Source organism: Pteropus medius, unplaced genomic scaffold (assembly GCF_902729225.1).
Source record: "Pteropus medius unplaced genomic scaffold, Ma_sr-lr_union100, whole genome shotgun sequence".
In the NCBI taxonomy this organism is placed as follows: Eukaryota; Metazoa; Chordata; class Mammalia; order Chiroptera; family Pteropodidae; genus Pteropus; species Pteropus medius.
In genome coordinates, this window is record NW_024351072.1 from 1,215,437 (window position 1) to 1,235,904 (window position 20,468).

Sequence of the window (20,468 nt, forward strand, 5' to 3'; positions counted from 1 at the left end):
CAATGGCAAGCATTTGGTCATTTGATAGAAATGATGATAAAAGTAGCATATAATTCATTTTTTACCAATAAACTTTTAAACTCAGAAATGGATTTATTGGTGGGAGGAAAGTATGGTCTGTGGCTTAATGAAAAGAGGCTATATTATAGACAATTTCCATCTCAAATAGCTAAAGAGAGACATTAAAAGCACACACATACCTGGAATTTCAACTGTGTCCTGCTTTTTGGTTGTTCCCTTTGTGTTAATTTCACAACTTACATGATAAAAAGTAAAAAGCAAATGATGTTTTTGATGCAAGTGAATGGGAAGCTCAACTTTAATCTGAAATGATAACAAGATTACATGTAGAATTGTTTTGTTTTAATGATCAAGCTGGACTGTCAGTCCTTTAGTCAGTTTCATCATACTTTTCCAATGACATACTTTTCTGAATGATAGGCCAAGTAGTCAAATATATATTATTTAAATGCACTCTAAATGCTTTCCTAGTCAGTTTGTTTGACAACAATATTCTGGGTTGTGAGGACTGATTTACTACTTTTACAGGAAAATCCAGGGGATTCTCCTGCATTCGTCTTCACAGCAGGATTTTCTAAAATACTGGAGGAAAAACTACATCCTCACAGTCCAGGGATGCTCTGTAATTCAATCTGGGCATTCAGACCATCTGGGTATCTAATGCTCTGCTGTATATATAAATACGGTCATAGTCCTTCCCTGGGTGGCAAAAATGCAAGGCCACTATCCTCCTCCCCGTCTACTGTGAAACTAGGGGCACTGGATTGAGAAAGAGATAAGTGAGGTTTAAGGCTGGAGTAGAAGGCCTCCACACGACTGCAGGTGGACCTGCGGAACATTGTGACAGCAGGAAAGGATGGTTCCAGATAAAGATAGGAATGGAAATATGAGGTCCGAGAAGCAGAAACAGCATAGTTTCTGGCCTGGGATACACAGCCAGGTGCCATGAAGACATGTGGGAATCAAAACCAGTCTGCAGATTTGAATAAATCAGATACATACAAATGGGAAGAGGCTGTGACAGAGACACTAAGAGAGCCACCAGGAAGTACACAGAGACATAGAGACAGAGAAGTGGGAAGAAGGAAAGAGGCGAAGACTGAGTCTGAGGAAAGGAGCGCATAGACCGAGAGATCGTGCCACTCAACATTGCACAGAGGCATTTAGTGCAGCCAGTGGGACTCTGGTGGCCCAACCATGCTGTTGTCTCTTGAAGCATTTCACTTACAGAGAGGCTGCACCTTCCCACACAGAATTACAGGAACTAGCTAGAAGGAACTAGACTCAGAAAGGGTAAGTAACTTGATCAAAGGCGCAGAGACAGTTGTTGTGAAAGCTAGGGCAAATAGAATCCTAGTCCCAGTTTGGTGATTGTTTCCTACATTATTACTTCACGCTAGAGCCCTTCAATTAGTGGGCAAATCTTCCACTGTCATCAAAGGGCAGCAAGCAGGCAATGGCCCTTTGTTTTGACATTACATTTTCTATTTTCAAGGAATAAAAACAGTCAGGGATTGAAAGTACAGATAAAATGAAGGACACATCTCAAAGAGAAATAGAAGAGCAACCATTGTTTTATAAACATTAGAATAATGTATTTTACCTCATCATAGAACTCAGGATTTTGGTTGTGATGTGAAACAACAACATAAGCATTTGTGGTGAAAACAGACCCTGCAGGTTTTCCATAAATACACTGCAAAAGAAAGAAACAAAGTCACCACTCTCAACACAGGTCTTCAAATATGATGCTAAGGAACCACATACAGTTATAGGCATCTGCGAGCACCAGGCCATGGCCAAGCCCACCCGGCTCTCACCATGAGCTTATAAATTCCAAATCATTTACGGTCACTCGATATCATCCTCAGACATTGCCTAACTTGGCTGCGTGGATGCTACTGAATTTCGGGTCATCAAAGAAATGCAAATCCAAACTAATTGACAGTAAGAAGTCAAACACAGCTAATCATTTTGGAAGGGAAAAACTCTCAATCCTGGCCTGGAAAGCTTACTTTTCTCATGCTATTTCCATTTCTTAATATGTGAAGTTCCCATTCAGCCAGTCAGCAACATTTACTCAATGCTTGTTGTGCAGTAGGCAAGGTGAGGAGTTACAACAACAACAACAACAACAACAACAACAACAACAAACAGCAGATACATTCCTAGCCTAAAGGAATTAAAAAGTAAGCTACAGAAAATTTACTGTTCTCTCAGTTTATGAACCACATTTTAAAAGTCACTGGCTTTCCGTTATACCAATAAAATAAATTTAAGGCTTTCAATGATTCCATAGAAAGATTCGATTTCATTTCTAGTGTGAGTTTTCACTTCCATAGGCCTAATAAGCTCAAGGATGAATATGGAGTAAGCATGCCAGAGTACTAATTGCCTTACTCTGTTACTTCAGAGCTGGCCTCCAGGCCAGCTAAAAAAATGAAATTGAAACTCCATGTGAGCACAGAGCCATTTTCAGGAACTGCTGAGAGGTAACCTAAGAATCTTAAAGTATACAAAAGGATATTGCATGGGATATTACAGTTATTCTCATCTGCACTGAGGGGAGAATCAGAGAAAACAAGCTTAATTTGAGCCAGCTAATACTTAATTTAACTTAGGTTTCTCTGTGGAAAAAAAATTTCTTCAAAAGTAGGGACTATTAAACACTCAAAGACTTAGGGGCATTCTAGCCTCTAAGGTGGTTTGAGTGGAAGGCTAGCCACCCATCTGTCTGATTTAGGCTCAAGCTAGAGAACTGGGAAGCCAGATAGACACTCTGTGACAGTAAAATGTTCCAACTTCTCTTTCAGGCCTCAGATTAATGGGCTAAAAAGTAAAAACCAGCTATAAAGAGTGAAAAGGTAAAGGCACTGTGAAGTCACAGGTATTTAAGGATCGCTGTATCAGATACTGAGATACTGAGATGCTGCTTTTCATAGATCACTAATCCAACTTTAGAGGCACCATTTGGCCAGTCACAGAGTAGAAGTCATATCTCAGATCAAAGGAGTCATGCTGTGCTTCTGTTAGCTCAAAGCCCGTTCAGGTTTCAAAAAGAAAGGTTTTTATTCTCTCCTGACGGTACTATTATAAACCGTCAGGTCATAGGAGAAAATGACCTTGTGCTTGGGCATCAGTGAATGCAAAATCAAAGTGGAGCAAAGGCAAAATTCTGGTATATGAAGCTTATCCATTTTTAAAGTTCCTACCTTATTTTGTTGTTTCTTAATATTTAACTAATCCTTACAGCTAAGTGTAAGAGTAGAAAAAAATATTACATTTGTCACTTTAGCACATTTTCATTTGGATGTTTAAAGAAATTAAACTTAGCATATGAAAGTATTAACATCTCTAGTTCTACCAAAAATTCTATCTCTACTAAAATGCTTATCAGTATGATAAACGAACCTTTAGAGCTCTGGCATCACTTTCATCTGAATCCCGGAATTCCACACAGACCGCAATGTTCCTTGCCTAAAATGATTAATCACTCAAAATGAGTCACAGAATGAGAAAATTATAAATAAAATTTCATACTCCAAAATGTATATAGTTTACACTATTTACCTTGGCAAATGTTTTCTGGCTGTCGTATTTTAATTGCAAGGGATATACATACAGATGGTTTTTGTAAATAGTAAATGGATAACAATATTTTGTCATTTCTGGAACAAACTCTTCAACCTCCACAGTAATATTCTGACAATTCTTTTTGAAAGGCTTCAGGGGCACATATGAAGAAGTAATACAATCTATAGGCAAAAAAAAAAGACAAAGATAATACAATTTAACAACCATTAACACATTCCTACATTTGTAAAATATACATTGATTGTGTTCTCCAGGAACGATTTCAAAAAGAGAATCTTTAGTGATTGACAAAATGTCATACAACCACTTTAAAGAGCCCAAAAGGACAAGATGGGGTAGTCTGATGCTGGTTTCAGTGGAATCCTTCAAATCAGACATGGATTGCTATTTCAATCTCAGTGTAGATTAGACTGATTTGTCAAATATAACACATCATAATTTTGGCAAATTTAAACTCTACAAAGAAATTCATTACATTTTTCCTCCTGTGGCTGCAATTTCACTTTCACTGCAAATTTTAATTGGTATCGGGAAATAACAGAAAATTTATGCCTCCAATTATCTCATGGCTAAAAACTTTTAAAAAGTTAACTTGGTGCAGGTACAAATTTTCACCTACGAAATAATGGCAGCCTTTTGAATCTACAGACCTGATGATGTGTTATCAATGATAAATTCAATACTCGTGAGCATGAAAACTCAAAGCCTTTGAGAAATGTAGCAGTGTATGTTTTTGAAGTAGCCACTGTGGTAAAGATTATTCATATACTTAAGGAGCTCTAAGACTGCTTTTCCTTGCTGCAGAGCCATACTGACAGAAGGAAGACCCAGGGAGAGTCAGACATGAGGACACAGTATATGTTTTGGGTGGGGTTTTCTCTGATTATAGTGATACTTACAATAAAATATCAGGAGTAAAGATACACAGACACAAGTGATCATTCTTCTGGTCTTCTTTCTCTGTATACTTTATATAATACAAAAATCCTACTATATGTATAGAAATTTATTACCCTTTTTGGCATTTTATCTCATGTCTTATTCCGTGAATGCTTTATAAACATTTTTTATGGTTTCATAAAATTTCATGACACCGTTGTACCATAATTGCCTAATCTCTAACTATAACAGTGTTGGACTCTTTCATTGTCTCCAATTTTCCTTCAATATAAACAACACTACAAAGAACATCTTTATGTGTAAACTGTCTAGATTTCAAATTATTTCTTTAGGAAAACATAATCCATTGTACTCTTAAATGCTTTCAAATGTAAATTGCTACTCCCCTGCTTACAACCCTTTAGTTACTTCTCATTGCACTTGGAATAAAATCTAATCTTTTAAGGAGGTACCATGGTCTACACAATTCCTTGCATAACATGACCCTTTCTACTTCTACTTCATCTTCTATCTCCCATGTTCCCGTCACATGCCACACGAGAGCCACAGTAGCTTTACGTTCATACAAACCAAGCTGTCTCCCACCTCAAGGTCTTTACATATGCAATGCTCTCAATGGGGGCTGTATAGTCCCAACCACTGTCTACATGGTGGGGTTTCCTTGGCCACAAATTTTTTAAAATTTTTAAATTTTTATTATTTTTTCAATTACAGTTGACATACAATATTATATTATGTGTACAACATAGTGATTAGACTTTATATAATTTATGAAGTGATCGCCTTGATAAATCCAGTACCCATATGACACCATACATAGTTATTACAATATTATTGACTATATTTCTCATGCTATATCCTATATCCCACGACTATTTTGTAACTACCAATTTGTACCTCTTAATCCCCGCTCTCTTCACCCTTCCCTCCATACCCCAATCTGACAACCATCAAAATACTCTCTGTATCTATGAGCTTGTTTCTCTTTGTTTGTTTGTTTATCCTGTTCTCTAGATTCCACATATGACATCTGTCTTTCTCGGACTTACTCCACTCAGTACAATACCCTCCAGGTCTATCTATGTTGTGGCAGATGGCAAGGTTTCATTTGTTTTTATGGCTCAGTAATATTCCACTGCATATATATACCATATCTTCTTTATCCATTCATCCACTGATGGATACCCAGGATGCCTCGGTATCTTGGCTATTGTAAACAATGCTGCAATGAATATGTGAAGTTATATGTCCCTTTAAAGTAGTATTTTGGGTTTCTTTGGATAAATATCTAAAAGTGGGATAACTGTGTCCTTCTTTGTCTCTTGTTATAGCCATTGTTTTAAAGTCTATTTTGTCTGGCATAAATACTGCTATCTCGGCTTTTTATTTTCATGAAACATCTTTTTTTATCCCTTTACTTTCAGTCTATTTCGATTTGAAGTGAGTCTCTCATAGGCAGCATATGTAAGGGTCTTGTTCTCTCATCAGTTCAACCGCCATAACTTTTGATTGGAGCATTTAATCCATTTACACTTAAAGTAACTGTTGATAGATATGTAGTCATTGCCATTTTATTATTTAAATATTTTTATCTTTTATTTCCTTTTTCTTCTTTTAAAAAAGCCCCTCCAACATTTCCTGTAGTACTGGCTTGGTAGTGATGAACTTCTTTAGCTTTTTCTTGTCTAGGAAACTTTATCTGTCCTTTGATTTTAAATGATAGCTTTGCTGGGCAGAATAATCTTGGTTGTAGGCCCTTGATTTTCATCACTTTGAATATATCTTGACGATTCCTTCTGGCCTGAAAAGTTTCTGTTGAGAAATCAGCTGACAGTCTTATGGGAGCTCCCTTGTAGGTATTTTGTTTTTCTCTTGCTATTTTTAAGATAAGTCTTTAACCTCTGGGATTTTAATTATCGTATGTCTTAGTGTAGGCCTCTTTGGGTTCATCTTGTTTGGGACTCTGCACTTTCCAGTGGAGGAGATACTGTTCAGGGGCTGACCCTACAGAGCAGGATTCATTTTAGCAGGGCTCTGGTGTCTGCCCTGTCTGCCCTTTGGGCATGTTGTCCTCACATGTGACCCTGGGTGGTACTCTGGCTCAGAGAGAAGCCAGCCATTGGGTGTGCAGGCTGGGGTCTCTTGGGAGGGGGCCTGCTGCAGGGGCTGTGCCCTGCCTGGGACCACCTGGCATGAGCCACCAAGCAATCTGCAGATGGCCACCACCCATGCTGGGCTTGGATGTGGCTTGAGAGACCAAGCTGCAAACTGAGGCCAGCTACTGCTAGTGCTGGAGTTGGGGCTGCTCAGCAACAGGTACAGTGTACCCTGAGGCCAGATGCTGCTTGTTCTGGTTTTCTGAACCTTTAAGAGATTTTAGGAAAATTTGCAGCATGAGCCAAGAGAGGCCATTTATATGGAAAAGTCACTGGAAGCAGTTTGAGTGGGCCCACAAGTTGGGAGTGCAAGGTCTCAGGAAATCACCAGGGCAGGGCAGGTCTCAACAAAGAAACAATGGCCTCTGCCAATACTTCTGTCTGGGAGAAAGCTGCCCCTCCAGCCTTTGCCCTGAAGCCAGACAATTCGGTTCCTCTCCATATGTCCCTGACACCTCCTGAGCTGCTGCACCAGAGCTGGAGCTCAGAATGAGTCCATTGGCAATTAAGTCTGCACGTGGGCCCCGTGAAAGGAATGTATGTGACTCCAGAGGCCCTTCTTCTCAGCCACAATCTCCTCTGGTTTTCAGTGCCAGAAGTATGGGAACTTCTCTTCCTGGCTCTGGAATCCTGGGCTGGGGAACCTGGTGTTGGGCCAGGACTCCTTGCTCTTCTGAGAGGACCTCCACAGCCAAGATATTTCTCCCAATTTTCAATTGCCACATGCAGGTGGGAGACCAGCTTGTTCTGCATCTCTGCTCCTCCTACCAGTTTGAGATGGTCTCTTCTACATGTCCCCTGTTATAGGACTTCTGTTCAGCTAGACTCCAGGCGACTCCCAATGATGGCCGTTCTGTAGTTTAGTTGTAATTCTGATGTGGTTGTGAAAGGAGGCGAGCACAGTGTTTATCTACTCTTGATATCTTGACCAGAAGCTCCCTCGTCCACACTTTTTAAAGCATCCCACCCCAATCACAGACTGAAATTAGTTACTCATTTGTTTTCTTATTTTTTGTCTATCGCTCCCTCTAGACTTTAATTTCCATAATTTTAAAGCACCTGGTAGGTATTCAATAATTGTTTACTCAATAAATTCTTATTCAGTGAATAAATGGATAGACAGAATCTCAGAATTAGAATGCCTTAGTTATGGACTTCTATAGATGACTATTAACAAATTGCACTCCGGCTTGTGATAGGTGATGGTGCCTGGCCAAAACGTAGCCAGCGTCACTTTAAACAGTTTTGTAAAGCTGACAGATGAGCAAAGGCATCTTGCTGTTTTAATTTCATTAGTAGCATTAAAATGATTGAACATTTTTCAAATATGTACTAGCCACTTCATTTCCTGTAAAGTGTCTTTTGCGTTTTCTGTCTATTTTTCTCTTGGGATCTTAGATCCTCATCTGTAGACAATAAAAGAACTTTTTGATGAAACTTATCCAAGGCAAAAGGCAGTAGAAAGTGACCAGGACACATTCACAACACATTATATATTTAACAGCATCTGATAAACTTTCTGTAACTATTCACCACCATATGTACCAGGTTGAGTTAGTGTCCCCCCAAAATTCATGTGCACCAGAATTTCAGAATGTGACCTTATTTGGAAACAGGGTCTTTGCAAGATGAAATTAGTTAAGATGAGGTCATACTGGATTAGGGGTGGGCCCAAAATCTAATGACCGGTGCTCTTAGGTAAGGGAAGATAGCCATGTGATGATAGAGGCAGAGACTGGAGTGATACAGCTACAAGCCAAAGTCTGCCAAGGATTGCCAGGAGTCAGCAGAAGCTACAAACATGCAAGGAATGATTCTTCCTTAGAGCATTGTACTCGTGAATGCTTGTGAACATAAACCTTGATTTTAACTTCTAGCCTCCAAAACCATGAAAGAATAAATTTCCCTCATCTTAAGCCACCCAGTTTGCAATACTTTCTTACAGCAGCCCTAAAAACTAATATACCATGTAAACCTCAAGAAAAATATAGAAAATATAAAACACTGAGATTCAGATATAGTCCTTAAGGCTTATTTGCAGTATATGAATTCTTACTTGATAAATCCACAGGAACACATTCTATGGTGATGTTTAGGTGCCCAGGAATAATCTGCAATTTGGTCTTCTCTGGCCTAGGTGTAAAATAAGAATATTTTATACTTAAAAATTATGATTACTAAATGCACTGGTTACCCTGTATGCAAACTTAAATTTTCTTTCTTTTTTTCAAACTTAAATTATTAAGCATTCAGTTTCTCTCATATATGGCTCACATTCATCATTTTAATTATAATTCATCTATTATATTGCTTTATTGAAATAACTCCACACACTTACTTCTTGTACTCTGAGAGGAACTTGAGAATGTCTTCATTTGAAAGCTTGCTACTGTCTTGTTTATACAAAGGAGAAAATCTCCCATCCAGATCCAGAGAGCCTTGAATATCTTTGAAAATTGGTCTAAAATAGCAACAGAAGGTTTTTTTTTTTTTTTAAATCTACAGGATTGATAAACAATGATAAAATTAGTGAAACTACTAAATTACTAATTATTTGGAAAATAATTTGGCAGTTTCTCAGGAAATTAAGCATACACCTACTCTATGATCCTACCATTCCACATAGTACATGAATGTTCCTAGCAGATTTATTTGTTATAGCCCCAAACTGGAAACAACTCAGATATTCACCCACAAGTGAACAGATAAACAAATAGTGGTGTATTCATACAATGGACTACTACTCAACATGAACAACTGATACATACCACAATATGGATGAATCTCAAAAAAAAACAGACTGAACAGAAGAAATCAAATGCAAGGGTGCATGATTCCACTTATATGAAGGTCTAGAATAGATCAAAGTCATGTATAATTATAACAATTAGACTGGTGGTTGCTTGTGTGGGGATGAGATGGCTGACTAGACAGAAATGTGTGGAAATTTTCTGGAGTGATTTACATGTTCTCTATCTTGGATGGGGTGGTAGTTACATGACTGTATATGTTTGTGAAAATTCGTCAAGTTGGACATGTAAAATGAGCACATTTTCATCAAAGGTAAAGTGTAACTCAAAGTTGATAACACTTAAATTAGATCTTTAAGATCAATTTATAGAGTTTATAATACATGTAGAGTTTCCAATATGAATTTGAATTATTCCTTCACCCCCTCCCATTTTTAAGCAGCTATTTTACTGCAAAAAAAAATGGGAAATAATGTGTAAGTATCCAACAAACTAAAAGCAGCGATAGCCAGAAACATAATTTCTCTGATAGAACTTCTGCAGATGCGGTTATAGGCATTAACCACTGTTCCTACTTTTAAGCATACCTCCTTTATTTTCAGTAAACAGGCGTTTATCATACATCTTTTGAATACTCCAGCCAAGTCTCTAGAGTGAGTTCCTGCCACTGCTGACAACTAAAATAATTCAGGAAGGAAAAAAATAGCATAATTCCTCATCAGAACTGGGCATCAAAGCTTCTAATTTTGAAGATTTTAAAATTAATCTTTCTACTGGCAAAACAGCATGAAGCAGCTACTGCTATGGCAGTATGCCACAGTGGTCTAGAGTAGGCTCAGATCCCTGCTCACAGACATGCTGTGTAAACCTGGGTAAGATTTTTTTTTCTTTTTTTACTTTTGCGCCTCAATTTTCTCATCTCAAAAATGGGGATAATAGTACCCACCTCTTAAGAAAGTATACATTAAGCACTTAGACCACCACCTTGTACAGAGTTAGCACTCGGCGACTATAAATAATAACAGCAGCAGCAGCAGCAGCAATTGACTTTTCAGGCTGGAGCATCACTAAGTATGCTTATATTTACAAGCCACATTTCACCTTTAATGCCTAAATATACTGCCCTCTACCACTCTGCAATTTACCTATCCTTGGCTATCATGTTGTACTATTCTGTAGAACAAAGACAATGTGCTTTTTCATTTACCAACATACAATGCATTTTGAGACCTTCTAAAAAATTAAATGATTATAAAGTGACAGAAGAGTTAATTAACTTAGACTCTCCTACCCTTATGCTATTCCCCAGCACCTACTGGACATAATTGAATTATTCAGAACATGGTGCTCTTTCCCCAGAAGTTCTAGTGAGCTGTACTGGCTGTACCACAAACAAGCCAATGAACCTGTACTTCAAAGGTGAGATAAGTAAGGAACACATTTTAAATCATCGCTGTATATAGACTCGCAAGTTTGGGTGAAAAACATGTAATCTACCATAAGATATGTGGTATAGAGATAACACACTTCCAAATTCACTACCTCTGAGGGGTTTGCCGAATCTGTCAGCAGAAAGCAAGAAAATCTACATTAATTACATACTTGCACTTAACAACTACATTCTTTGCCTTCTCATTTTTTGTTTTCCAGAATTACTCTGTGATAGTTTTTCAAAGCATAAACCCAGCCAATTCTGAAATAGTGGGCATACTGCATGTACATAATTCACTACAATTTCTGGTTTTCTGGAAAAAAAAAAACTTCTATCACTTTAGCAAATAAGTTCTGCTTTAAAACGCAATAAAATTAAATGTGTCAGTCACATCAGTAACCCAAGCCAAAGAAAATTTCCCTGAAGCAAGACGTATGAAGAAATGGAAGAGTCTTCAATGCACAGCAAATTCTAAGAGAAAAAAAATTTAAATTCTGTTATGGACTGAATGATTGTATCCACCAAAAGCTCATATATTGAAATGCAATCCCCAAGATGATTGTATCAGAAAGTGGTACCTTTGGGAGTTGATTAGGTCATAAAGGTGGAGCCCTCATGATAGAGATTAGTACCCTAATAAGAGGCGAGAGAGCTTGTCAGTCCTCTTTCCACCATGTGAGGGCACAAAGAGAAGTCAGTTGTCTCCAACCTGGAAGAGAGTCCTGACCAGAACCCAACCATACTAGCATCCTAATCTCGGGACTTGTAGTCTCAAGAATTGTGAGAAATGTCTGTCATTTAAGCCACATGCTCGTTGTCTACAGTAATTTGTTAGAGCAGCTTAAAGGAACTAAGCCACATCCCAGATGACCCAAGATATAACTGGCTTGTCAGAAACAGACTGCTAAATGCTGCTGGTAAGGACAACAGCTCTCAATTTAACATGTAAGCATGAGCAGAAGGGTCAGGATTATATATGTACAAACCTGGCAGCCCAGGCAAAGGGCATTCTGTATTGTCCAAGGCGGCTGCACACTTGCTTAGCTGTCCTGTACACCTTCTGGGCTGTCTAGGGTCAAAAATAAGAAGATGGGCTCAGATTTGTTCAAACTACCAGGGACTCACAGGAAAAATAGTTTCCCCAACTTACTGATATAAAACATCAAAATCTGGGGGGAAAAATATATAGTAGCTACAAATAAACCACAACACAAATTGGCTACCTGAATTCTAACACTAAACTGGTATTCCTTAAAGGTTTTATGTTTTCCCATTAACAGAGCCTTCATCAAGATATGCAAAGACAAATAGACATAGGGCATGTTTTGGACTAAATTTTAAATCTTTTTAATGTGCATTTCCCTTCACACATGAGCAGGCAGCCACTGATCATGCTTTGGAGAAGTTTGTTCTGGATATAGTTGATCTTTTTACTCTCAAGATAAAAGCCAAATGACCAAGAGTCAATGCAATTAGTTTGGTGTGGGCAGGAACCTCTGTATGCACAGGCACTGGGAGATGACAAAGGAGATTAACTGCCTATAGAATCTCAATAGGCTGAGAAATGCTGGCTGCATGCTTATCTCTAGAGATAGTAAATGTTAAAGGCTTTTATCTATAACCTTGAGACATTTTTTCCTTCACAAATTAGTCACATGTCTCCTCAGCATCTTCCAGGTCATAAACGCTATTCAGATACACAACTAAATACCACATACGGCAGATGGACTCTTCATATATACTCAGTAGCTGGAGACCTGCTTATGAACTGTGCTATGAATGCTTTCCCTCTCTGGGCCTCGGTTTTCTCATGAAAGCAGAGGGTTCAATCAATAATTTCCATAAGTTTAGATTTCAGGGTCTAGAAATTTGAGTGTACATGGGTTGCCGACTTCTAATGTTGCCATTTAAAGATATGAAACAGTAAAAACAATCCCTACCACTTACTATACTAACACTTCATGAAAGATAAGTGTTACATTTACAAAGTAGGAAGGGCAAAAATCTCAGATTAAAGGATAGCCTTTTGAATCGAATACATTTAACTTCATGAACTGCTCACTATCTTGTCTTTCTTTTCTCACTTCATCGTCATAAAGGAGTGAATTTGAGTATAGACTGGCATTTGGGAACTGTAGGACTGGATCATCTTTTCTCCTCTCAGCTCTGACATTCTAAGGCTGTCTGTAGAGCTGAGAGTAAAAAAAGGGTGGCTATTGTCAAGGACAGAGTGTCAATGAGCAGATGTTGCTGAAAACCTTTAACTTTTATTTTGATAAGCCAGCAGCAATCAGATTGTCATGTAAACTGAACATAAATGAAAAGGGAAAAAAGTCATGATCAAGCTTTAGCATGCATACTCACTTAGTATATAATATTTTCAGAATATTCTGCATGCTGAGAAAGTTTGTTTTTTGTTTTTTGTGTTTTTTTTTAAAGAGTCACGGACAATCCCACTTAGAATATCAGTAAAAGGCAAATTCGACATTAAGCTGACATGTTCACAAACAATCTTTACAAATACCTTTGCTGGATCTGAATTTTTGATGTAGGGCTCTGCACAGTGCGTAATGTTTCCCTGGAGCACCTTTTCAATTCGTGCAACAAGAAAAATTTCAGGATGTGGATTCGTCACTGAGAAAATTCCCTGGAAGAAAATGACTTCCATTAGACCTTTTTTTTAATGAAACCTCATACATTCAGTTGTTTGATTAATGATTCCTAGTAGTATGTTTAGCATAGACTGTTGATAGTCAACATAGGATCATGTCCAGGACCCTGGAAATAGATAGCATTTGCTTTCATACAGTTTTCCAAGTTCCTGATATTTCTTTCAAAATAGATTTTCTATTTTGTCATGAACTTCATATTTATTAGTCCCCAAAGTACAGGTGTCACCCTCCCTGCTTAGCCTCTTGTGTCTGGCTGTATTTGCAAGTTGCACTCTTTGACCTAATTAATACAATGTGTACTGTTTGGCTTAATTGGCATGTGATAAAATAGTATGCATCTCAAGTGAAACTGGATAAGCATTTTTAAATGTAGCTGCATGTAACTCCAGAGCAATTCACTCACAATTAATACTAATTGCAGCTAAGAGGAGGAAAATATGTTACTGCTTTGCATAACAGTTTTCAAACTGTGTAACATAAAAACTAAACCATCCTATAGAAAACATTCCTTTGTGGCAGGTAGAGTTCTGGGGCTTTCAATGTAAAGGCAGGGGACAGAGGATCCAAACCTCATTTTGTTCCTATGAGCTTTAAGGGTACTAATAGATGCAACCAAAGTTACAGTTTTCTTTAAATGCATATGGAACAACCATGCCATCCCCTGTCTAGCTCAGCTCCTTCCAAATATACCTTCCAAATAGCTTGAGAGTTGATTATGTGTTTAAAGGAGCACCACACAAAGGAATTCGAGTGGAAAAATCCATCACTGGGACTCTACCAAGTTTTGCTTTTTCTACTTGATATATTACCAACTGTGTTAAGATAGTGCTTTCCAGTTTTCAAAGCATTTCCGACACATTATCTTACTTGCTCCAGATAGAAAACTCTCTGAGGTCGACAGGGCAGAAGAGAAAACTGAGTGTAAAACAAAAAGAAATTCCGTCCACAGTCCAACAGCTTATAATGATCCCTGGTAATGGCTGATCTGGATTTGAATCACCAAGTAGCAAGCATGAACGAAGTGGTTAAAAACTGCTCAGGAGCAAACTTCCTGGGTTCAAATTCTGGCTCCACCATTTATGGGTTCAGGCAAGTCACATCCTCTCTACATCTTAGGTTTCTCATCTATGAAATGGGAATGATGATAGTTCTAGTTACTGCTTAAATTTCTTATATGGATTAAATGAAGTCATGTACCTTAGGTATCTGGTTATTACTAGAGTGGCCCAAAGCATTTCAAGGTCACAGAACTGGATTTCTGGGACTGCCAGGAACATGCTGCTCAAGCTATGAGATGCAGCTGACAGACTGCCTTGAGTATAATCTCAAGCTTACTGATTGTGACATAAGTGTGCTAGATGATTTTCATGCATTTTCTCATTTAGTTTTCATAAAAACCCTCAAAGCAAGCACTATGATATACACATTTTAAAGACTAAGAAATTGAGGCTTAGAGAGGTTTATGCAGCAATTAAGTGGGCAAAAAAGATTGTAGTCAGGGCTTCCAGACTATATGCCCTATGCTTTACTGCCTCTCAGCCTTGAGGCCCATGCAGCCAATATCTCACTCAATGAGGCTGGATGAGAACAGTAATACTGATTACCACCAAAGCTAATGTCCACTGAGCACCTATGGTTCCCCATTCTCCGTACTCTCGGCATTTCCACACACTGATGTCAGCAATGAGTATTATAATTTGAAACGATTTGTAATTGATAAGAGCAAGCTGCTTTTACTTGTTTATCTGTGATCGCTATTACTGCTGCCCCTACTAGCAGCCACATGGTACTGAGCAAACACAGTAGGCCTGGTCCAGTGCCAAAGTGCTTTCCAGGATGGCACGCCTTGTGTGAGCCTCTCAACGGTCCTGGGATGCAGGTACTAACGTTACCTCCAGTTGACAAACAAGGATGCTAGGGCAGAGAGATGTTCATTTTTTAACTAAACAGGAATTTCAGTGTATGGGAATACTCTTTAAAGCTGTTTTGCCTTTGTGCAACCAGCTTCTAGCCTTGCCCTGTCCCCCAAATGCAAAAGGTAGCCAGAGAAACCTCAGGAAGCCTGAATGGGCTGGGAGTCTGGCCCTTTAGGACGAGGCCTCTGGCCCAGCCCTCCCTTCTCACCAACAGAGTGTGGATGTGCCTGCTCCCACACAGGGTGACTCTTATCTACTTCAATTCTCCTTCCTTCAAAAGAATGGGTCAGGCCCCACCCAGTTCCTAATAACTTATATAGTCCCCTAGGGCATGGCAAGGCATGCTGTGGTAGGGAGTTCTGCACCCTTTCACCAGCTCAACAACTGCTTCCTCCAGCAGAGCCACAAGGAGGCAGACCCTCAAGGAGTCAGTAGCACCCCTACAATCACAACTCAACCTTGGCAAACATAGGAGACTGAGCTCTGTCAGGGCATCTGGGAAGGAACTGCCAGGAGGCTGAGAGTGAAGTGACTGGTCACAGTGACCATTTGCTGTCAGGGTGGCAAAACTACTCGATGGACCCAACTTCTTCCATTTCCTACAGTCATTCTGTTGCTCCTCAGGAAGCTACTGTAGAGAAAGACTCCGAGGAACAAATGCAGAGGGCCTAGAATGTCCCCCAAACACCCACCATCCACCAAGCCCTGGAAGCTGCCTCTTCCTATAAATAATGGCACCACTTGAATAGCCTTGTTCGAAAAAAACCGGGCTGCCACACAGACCTTTCTGGGAGTGCTGGGGAACTGGGCTGCTTCCCTCTGGGTGACAAAAAAAATGGTACGACATAGGGGTAAACACCTGGGCTTTTTAGGGAGCCTGCTAGACTTAGGTTCAGGTCTTGTTCCTCATCTTATTAGCTCTGTGATCTTGAGCAAACCACTTGACTGCTCTGTGCCTCACTTTCCTCATGTGTAAAATAGGGATAGTAATAGTATCTACCTACTTTCAATCTCTCTCTTACATAGTACTGCTTCCTACTCTGAAACAGGAAGAAGTTGAGAAAAAGACTTCTTCAAAATAAAATGTTCGAATATTTTAAGTAAACAACCACTTTCCTGGTATCTTTAGCTGATTTGAAAAAGGATACAAATAAAGCCATTTGAGGTCACTGCCCATCATTCCTCCCTGTCCTGCTCTCATCTATTTCTTTGAGGCCTCTCTCAAGTCCTATATCTTCTGTAAAGTCTTTTAAATTAACTCCCGACAACTGACCCTTCCTCACATTCCAAACTCTTGTAGTACCATTATGTTATATACTTTACCACTTAATTACATTCTGCCTAATACTGTTGATTTGAGTTTTTTCAAACTGACCTAGGTTCAAATTCTGCCAGCACCACTACTGGCAAAGTAATGGTGGACAGCTTACTTAATCTCCCTGAACTGCAATTTTCTCATCTGCAAAACAGCAATGATTATACTATTTCACAAGAACATGATGATTCCATGAGATACCAGAAGAAAATTCTGGCATAGAATAGATATTCAAAAAATGTTGATTTTCTTCGTGACCTTAATTAAAAGTGGGATGATGCCTGAAACCACAAATTTAAACTTCTTGCATTGAACATACAGCTGAGTACATTGAAATAATATGGTAAATATGTAATTGGCTTAAAATAACTTATTTGATATTGTGTGGTAAATTGTAAGCATTAGTCAATAGCAGGTTCTCAAAAATTTATAACACTGAACTTGCTCAATCTCTCTTTTAGAAGCACAGGCCATTGTAGTGGAATATTCACATATGTGAAAACTAGTCTTGGGTAACAAACTAAGGGGCCATAAGAGAACAAGGGACAGCGTAGGGGAATGCTACCACAGATCGCATCTATAGCCTAAAGAGGGTAGTGACAGCACATGTAGTCTTCCACTGCCATTTGGCAATTTCTATCAATGAGCATAACCTTTGATCCTGATAATCCCAATGTTTGGAAATTATTCTAAGGAGAAGATGATTAAACAAATGAGCTAACATGTATGCACAAGGATGTTCAATGCATTGTTATTTATTATATCCAAAAGTTAGAAATATCTTAATTAGCTAAATCAATGGAATACCATATTAGCCTTTAATAAGAATGCAACTGATCCAGAAATATTGATATAGAATGACAAACATGTTAAATGAATACAGTGCGTATAAACAGTATGAATATGATACACATTACATATACTCTTATATAAACTGTATGTGTTTATACAAACACAACAAAGATGTCTAGAAAGATGTTCACCAAAATGTTAATAGTTGTCATCTATGGGTGGTGATTTTTACTTTCTTCTTTATACTTTTTGTATTGTCTGAATTTTCTACATAATAATGTATATATATTTATAATCAGAGAAAAAAGAACATTTTTATGTTGGGAAAAAATAAATCTCCTTACAATTTGAGCTCCTTTGTTCTTATGCCTCTTTCTACTTTAATTCTATGCCACATTCATTTCCTTTCAGTTGCAAAAGTCTAGAAGACAATCAATTCTGCTCTGCTTAACCTCATAGCTGCCAGTCTGGTCAGAGGTCAAAATGCCAGTGAACTCAGGCTCTTTCTAAAGGGGATTCCTTGCACCAGATAGGACAGAAGAGAATAGCATTACAGCTGAGACATAAGCAGTTCCCTCCCACTGCTTTTCATCCAGAACTCCTTGTATAAAGAGCCTTTATGCTCCATTAAAACTACTTAATCATAATGGAAATGGGAATTAGGGATGGAAGGTTATTGTAGGGTCAATTTTTTTCTTAAAACAAGCCTTTCAGGCACCTAATGCCTTGCTCAGAAGTATGCACATGACTGGGGTGGGTGTGTGTGTGTGTGTGTGTGTGTGTGTGTCTGTCTGTCTATATCTGTAGGTGTATATTTATTTGTGTTTTTTGTGTTACCTGTATTCTATCTCACAAAATACTTCCTTTGAGACTCATATCATGGTCCCATTGAAAATGTTACTTTGCCAATATATTACTAGCATATTTGCTGGTTTCCATTTTTTCCCTCCACCTTCAGTCATTAGAAAAACACCTATATACATAGACTTTGCAAGAGGTGGAATGTTCATGAAAACACTGGCCTGAAACGATGATATAACTTAAGAGTGTCTGTTTTTTTTTTTTTTTAAATTCTGAAGGTGCTACCAAATCTAAAAGTTCATTCTTTACCTGTTTTATGTAAGCGTAAATGAGATTCAGCAATTCCGTGAATGAAAGACTCGGGTGAAGAGCATTTTGCATTTCCATCACCGGCCAGTTGGGTTGAAGTGCCCCACAGCATTTCGCGGACAGATGGAGGATTCAGGTCTATGTGGAAGTCAGCTGAAATCTTACAATTGTTCTTTATATCAAATAAGGCAAGATTGATAAAAAATGGTTCGACCTGGGAAGGAAGACAATTCCTTTTTTTTTTTTTTGACAATTCCATTTTTAAACTAATAGGTGGAGTGGGGTGAGGGACACAAATTACAAAATAATTTTTTTTATTCCTCAAGTTTCCAGAATCACAGTTCCTGAGTTCAAAACATTTAGCTAAAAATGGTGTTATAGTTCATTTGCATATAAGAAAGAACACTCTAAATAACAGGCTATCAAATTTTCGCTTTCATCAGATGTAAATAATTTCACAAATTATACATGTTTTAAAATAACTAGAAATCAGAAGTCAAATCGAAAGAACACTAATTGTTCTATGAATAAAATTTAATTCTCTACAGGTTTATTGAAATTACCTGAAAATAATGCCAATATTATATAGTAGAAATACATCTTCCTTTTTGTTATGTTACAGCTTACTGGATTATACATTTCATAAGAACTATGTCATTCAACATCAAATTACTTGACAAAAGCTTTGTTGCCCCATCAGCAGTTTTGGAAGACATGATTCCTCTCTACAGATGGCATTTGAAAGCTAGTCACAAAGAGAAATTTCATGCCAGATGGCATAAAGATTAACCCTTTACACACAGAAAGTCTGCTAGTGCCTTTCAGCTACTTTTTAGAGAATAAATCATTGTAGATATTTTCCAAAGACAAAACTAGAACCAAAAATCCAAGATGAACACAAAATGCAGTCTCTCTGGCAATATTATATTTATAGTTTCAAGTATTTCTGAGCAACTCAAATGATCTGTGATAGCTAATAATTAGAAATTTCTATGCAGAACAAAATGAATTTACTCTGAGAACAGTGAGCAAGGCTAACTGACTGCACAGCATCTGTACCCCTGCATGGCTCTGGTGTTCATTACTCATGGCTATAAGCCAATTTCAAGGAAGTCACATTTTCTAGTAGAGTTCACAAATTTGAGGATTTTTCCAGGTTCTGGGGACATGTCCCTCTTGCGAGCCTACTCTATCTCTATATGAATAGATAAGACTTTCATAATTCTCCTCAAGATGAAGACACATTTCGGCAAAAGACAGACATGTATGAAATTCTTCCACGCCAAATTTATCAAAACATGTAGCAATGGAATTTTCATCCAGTAAATTAGTTCTCAGTGATAAAAAAGAAAGGAGTTTCCCTAATGCACTGGTTTAAAGGAGGTAGAAGGAAAAGTCATACGTACGTTTGTGGGTGGTCCTTTTGCATTGTCTCCAACTTGACCCAAGATATTGAAAGTTAAATCATGGCAATTTACCAAGAAACGTTTATTGCACTTTTCTTCAAATGGCTTTATATCAGGTTCAATTCCTGAGAAGTCCAACCTCTAAAAGACACATAACATGAATCATTTCCAAAAGAAAACAAGATTCATATTAATATAAACTTATAAGAAAAAATGCAGAATCCAACAGTTCTCTGACCATTCTTCATTTTGAACCCTTCTTATTTTTTCATTCAACAAGCCTTTGTAGAACTTTTAGACTAATGTAAAAACAAAGAAATTCTGGAGGGAGATGATGAGACTCTGATCTAAGGCAATGGACAATTGTGTACCATTACCTACAAAGCCCCATATGACATGAATTC

At 38.1% G+C, this 20,468-nt stretch overlaps 1 protein-coding gene across 1 annotated transcript in view; it reads right to left on the bottom strand.

Annotated features, from left to right (window-relative positions):
* DOCK11 (dedicator of cytokinesis 11) overlaps positions 1-20,468 on the bottom strand; it is a 177,019-nt gene that overhangs the window by 85,757 nt on the left and 70,794 nt on the right. The window contains 10 exon segments of the mRNA XM_039842502.1: positions 201-324; positions 1,625-1,717; positions 3,433-3,498; positions 3,592-3,776; positions 8,728-8,804; positions 9,010-9,132; positions 11,840-11,922; positions 13,378-13,514; positions 18,659-18,872; positions 20,065-20,205. Of these exon segments, the coding sequence (XP_039698436.1) occupies positions 201-324; positions 1,625-1,717; positions 3,433-3,498; positions 3,592-3,776; positions 8,728-8,804; positions 9,010-9,132; positions 11,840-11,922; positions 13,378-13,514; positions 18,659-18,872; positions 20,065-20,205 (1,243 nt within the window).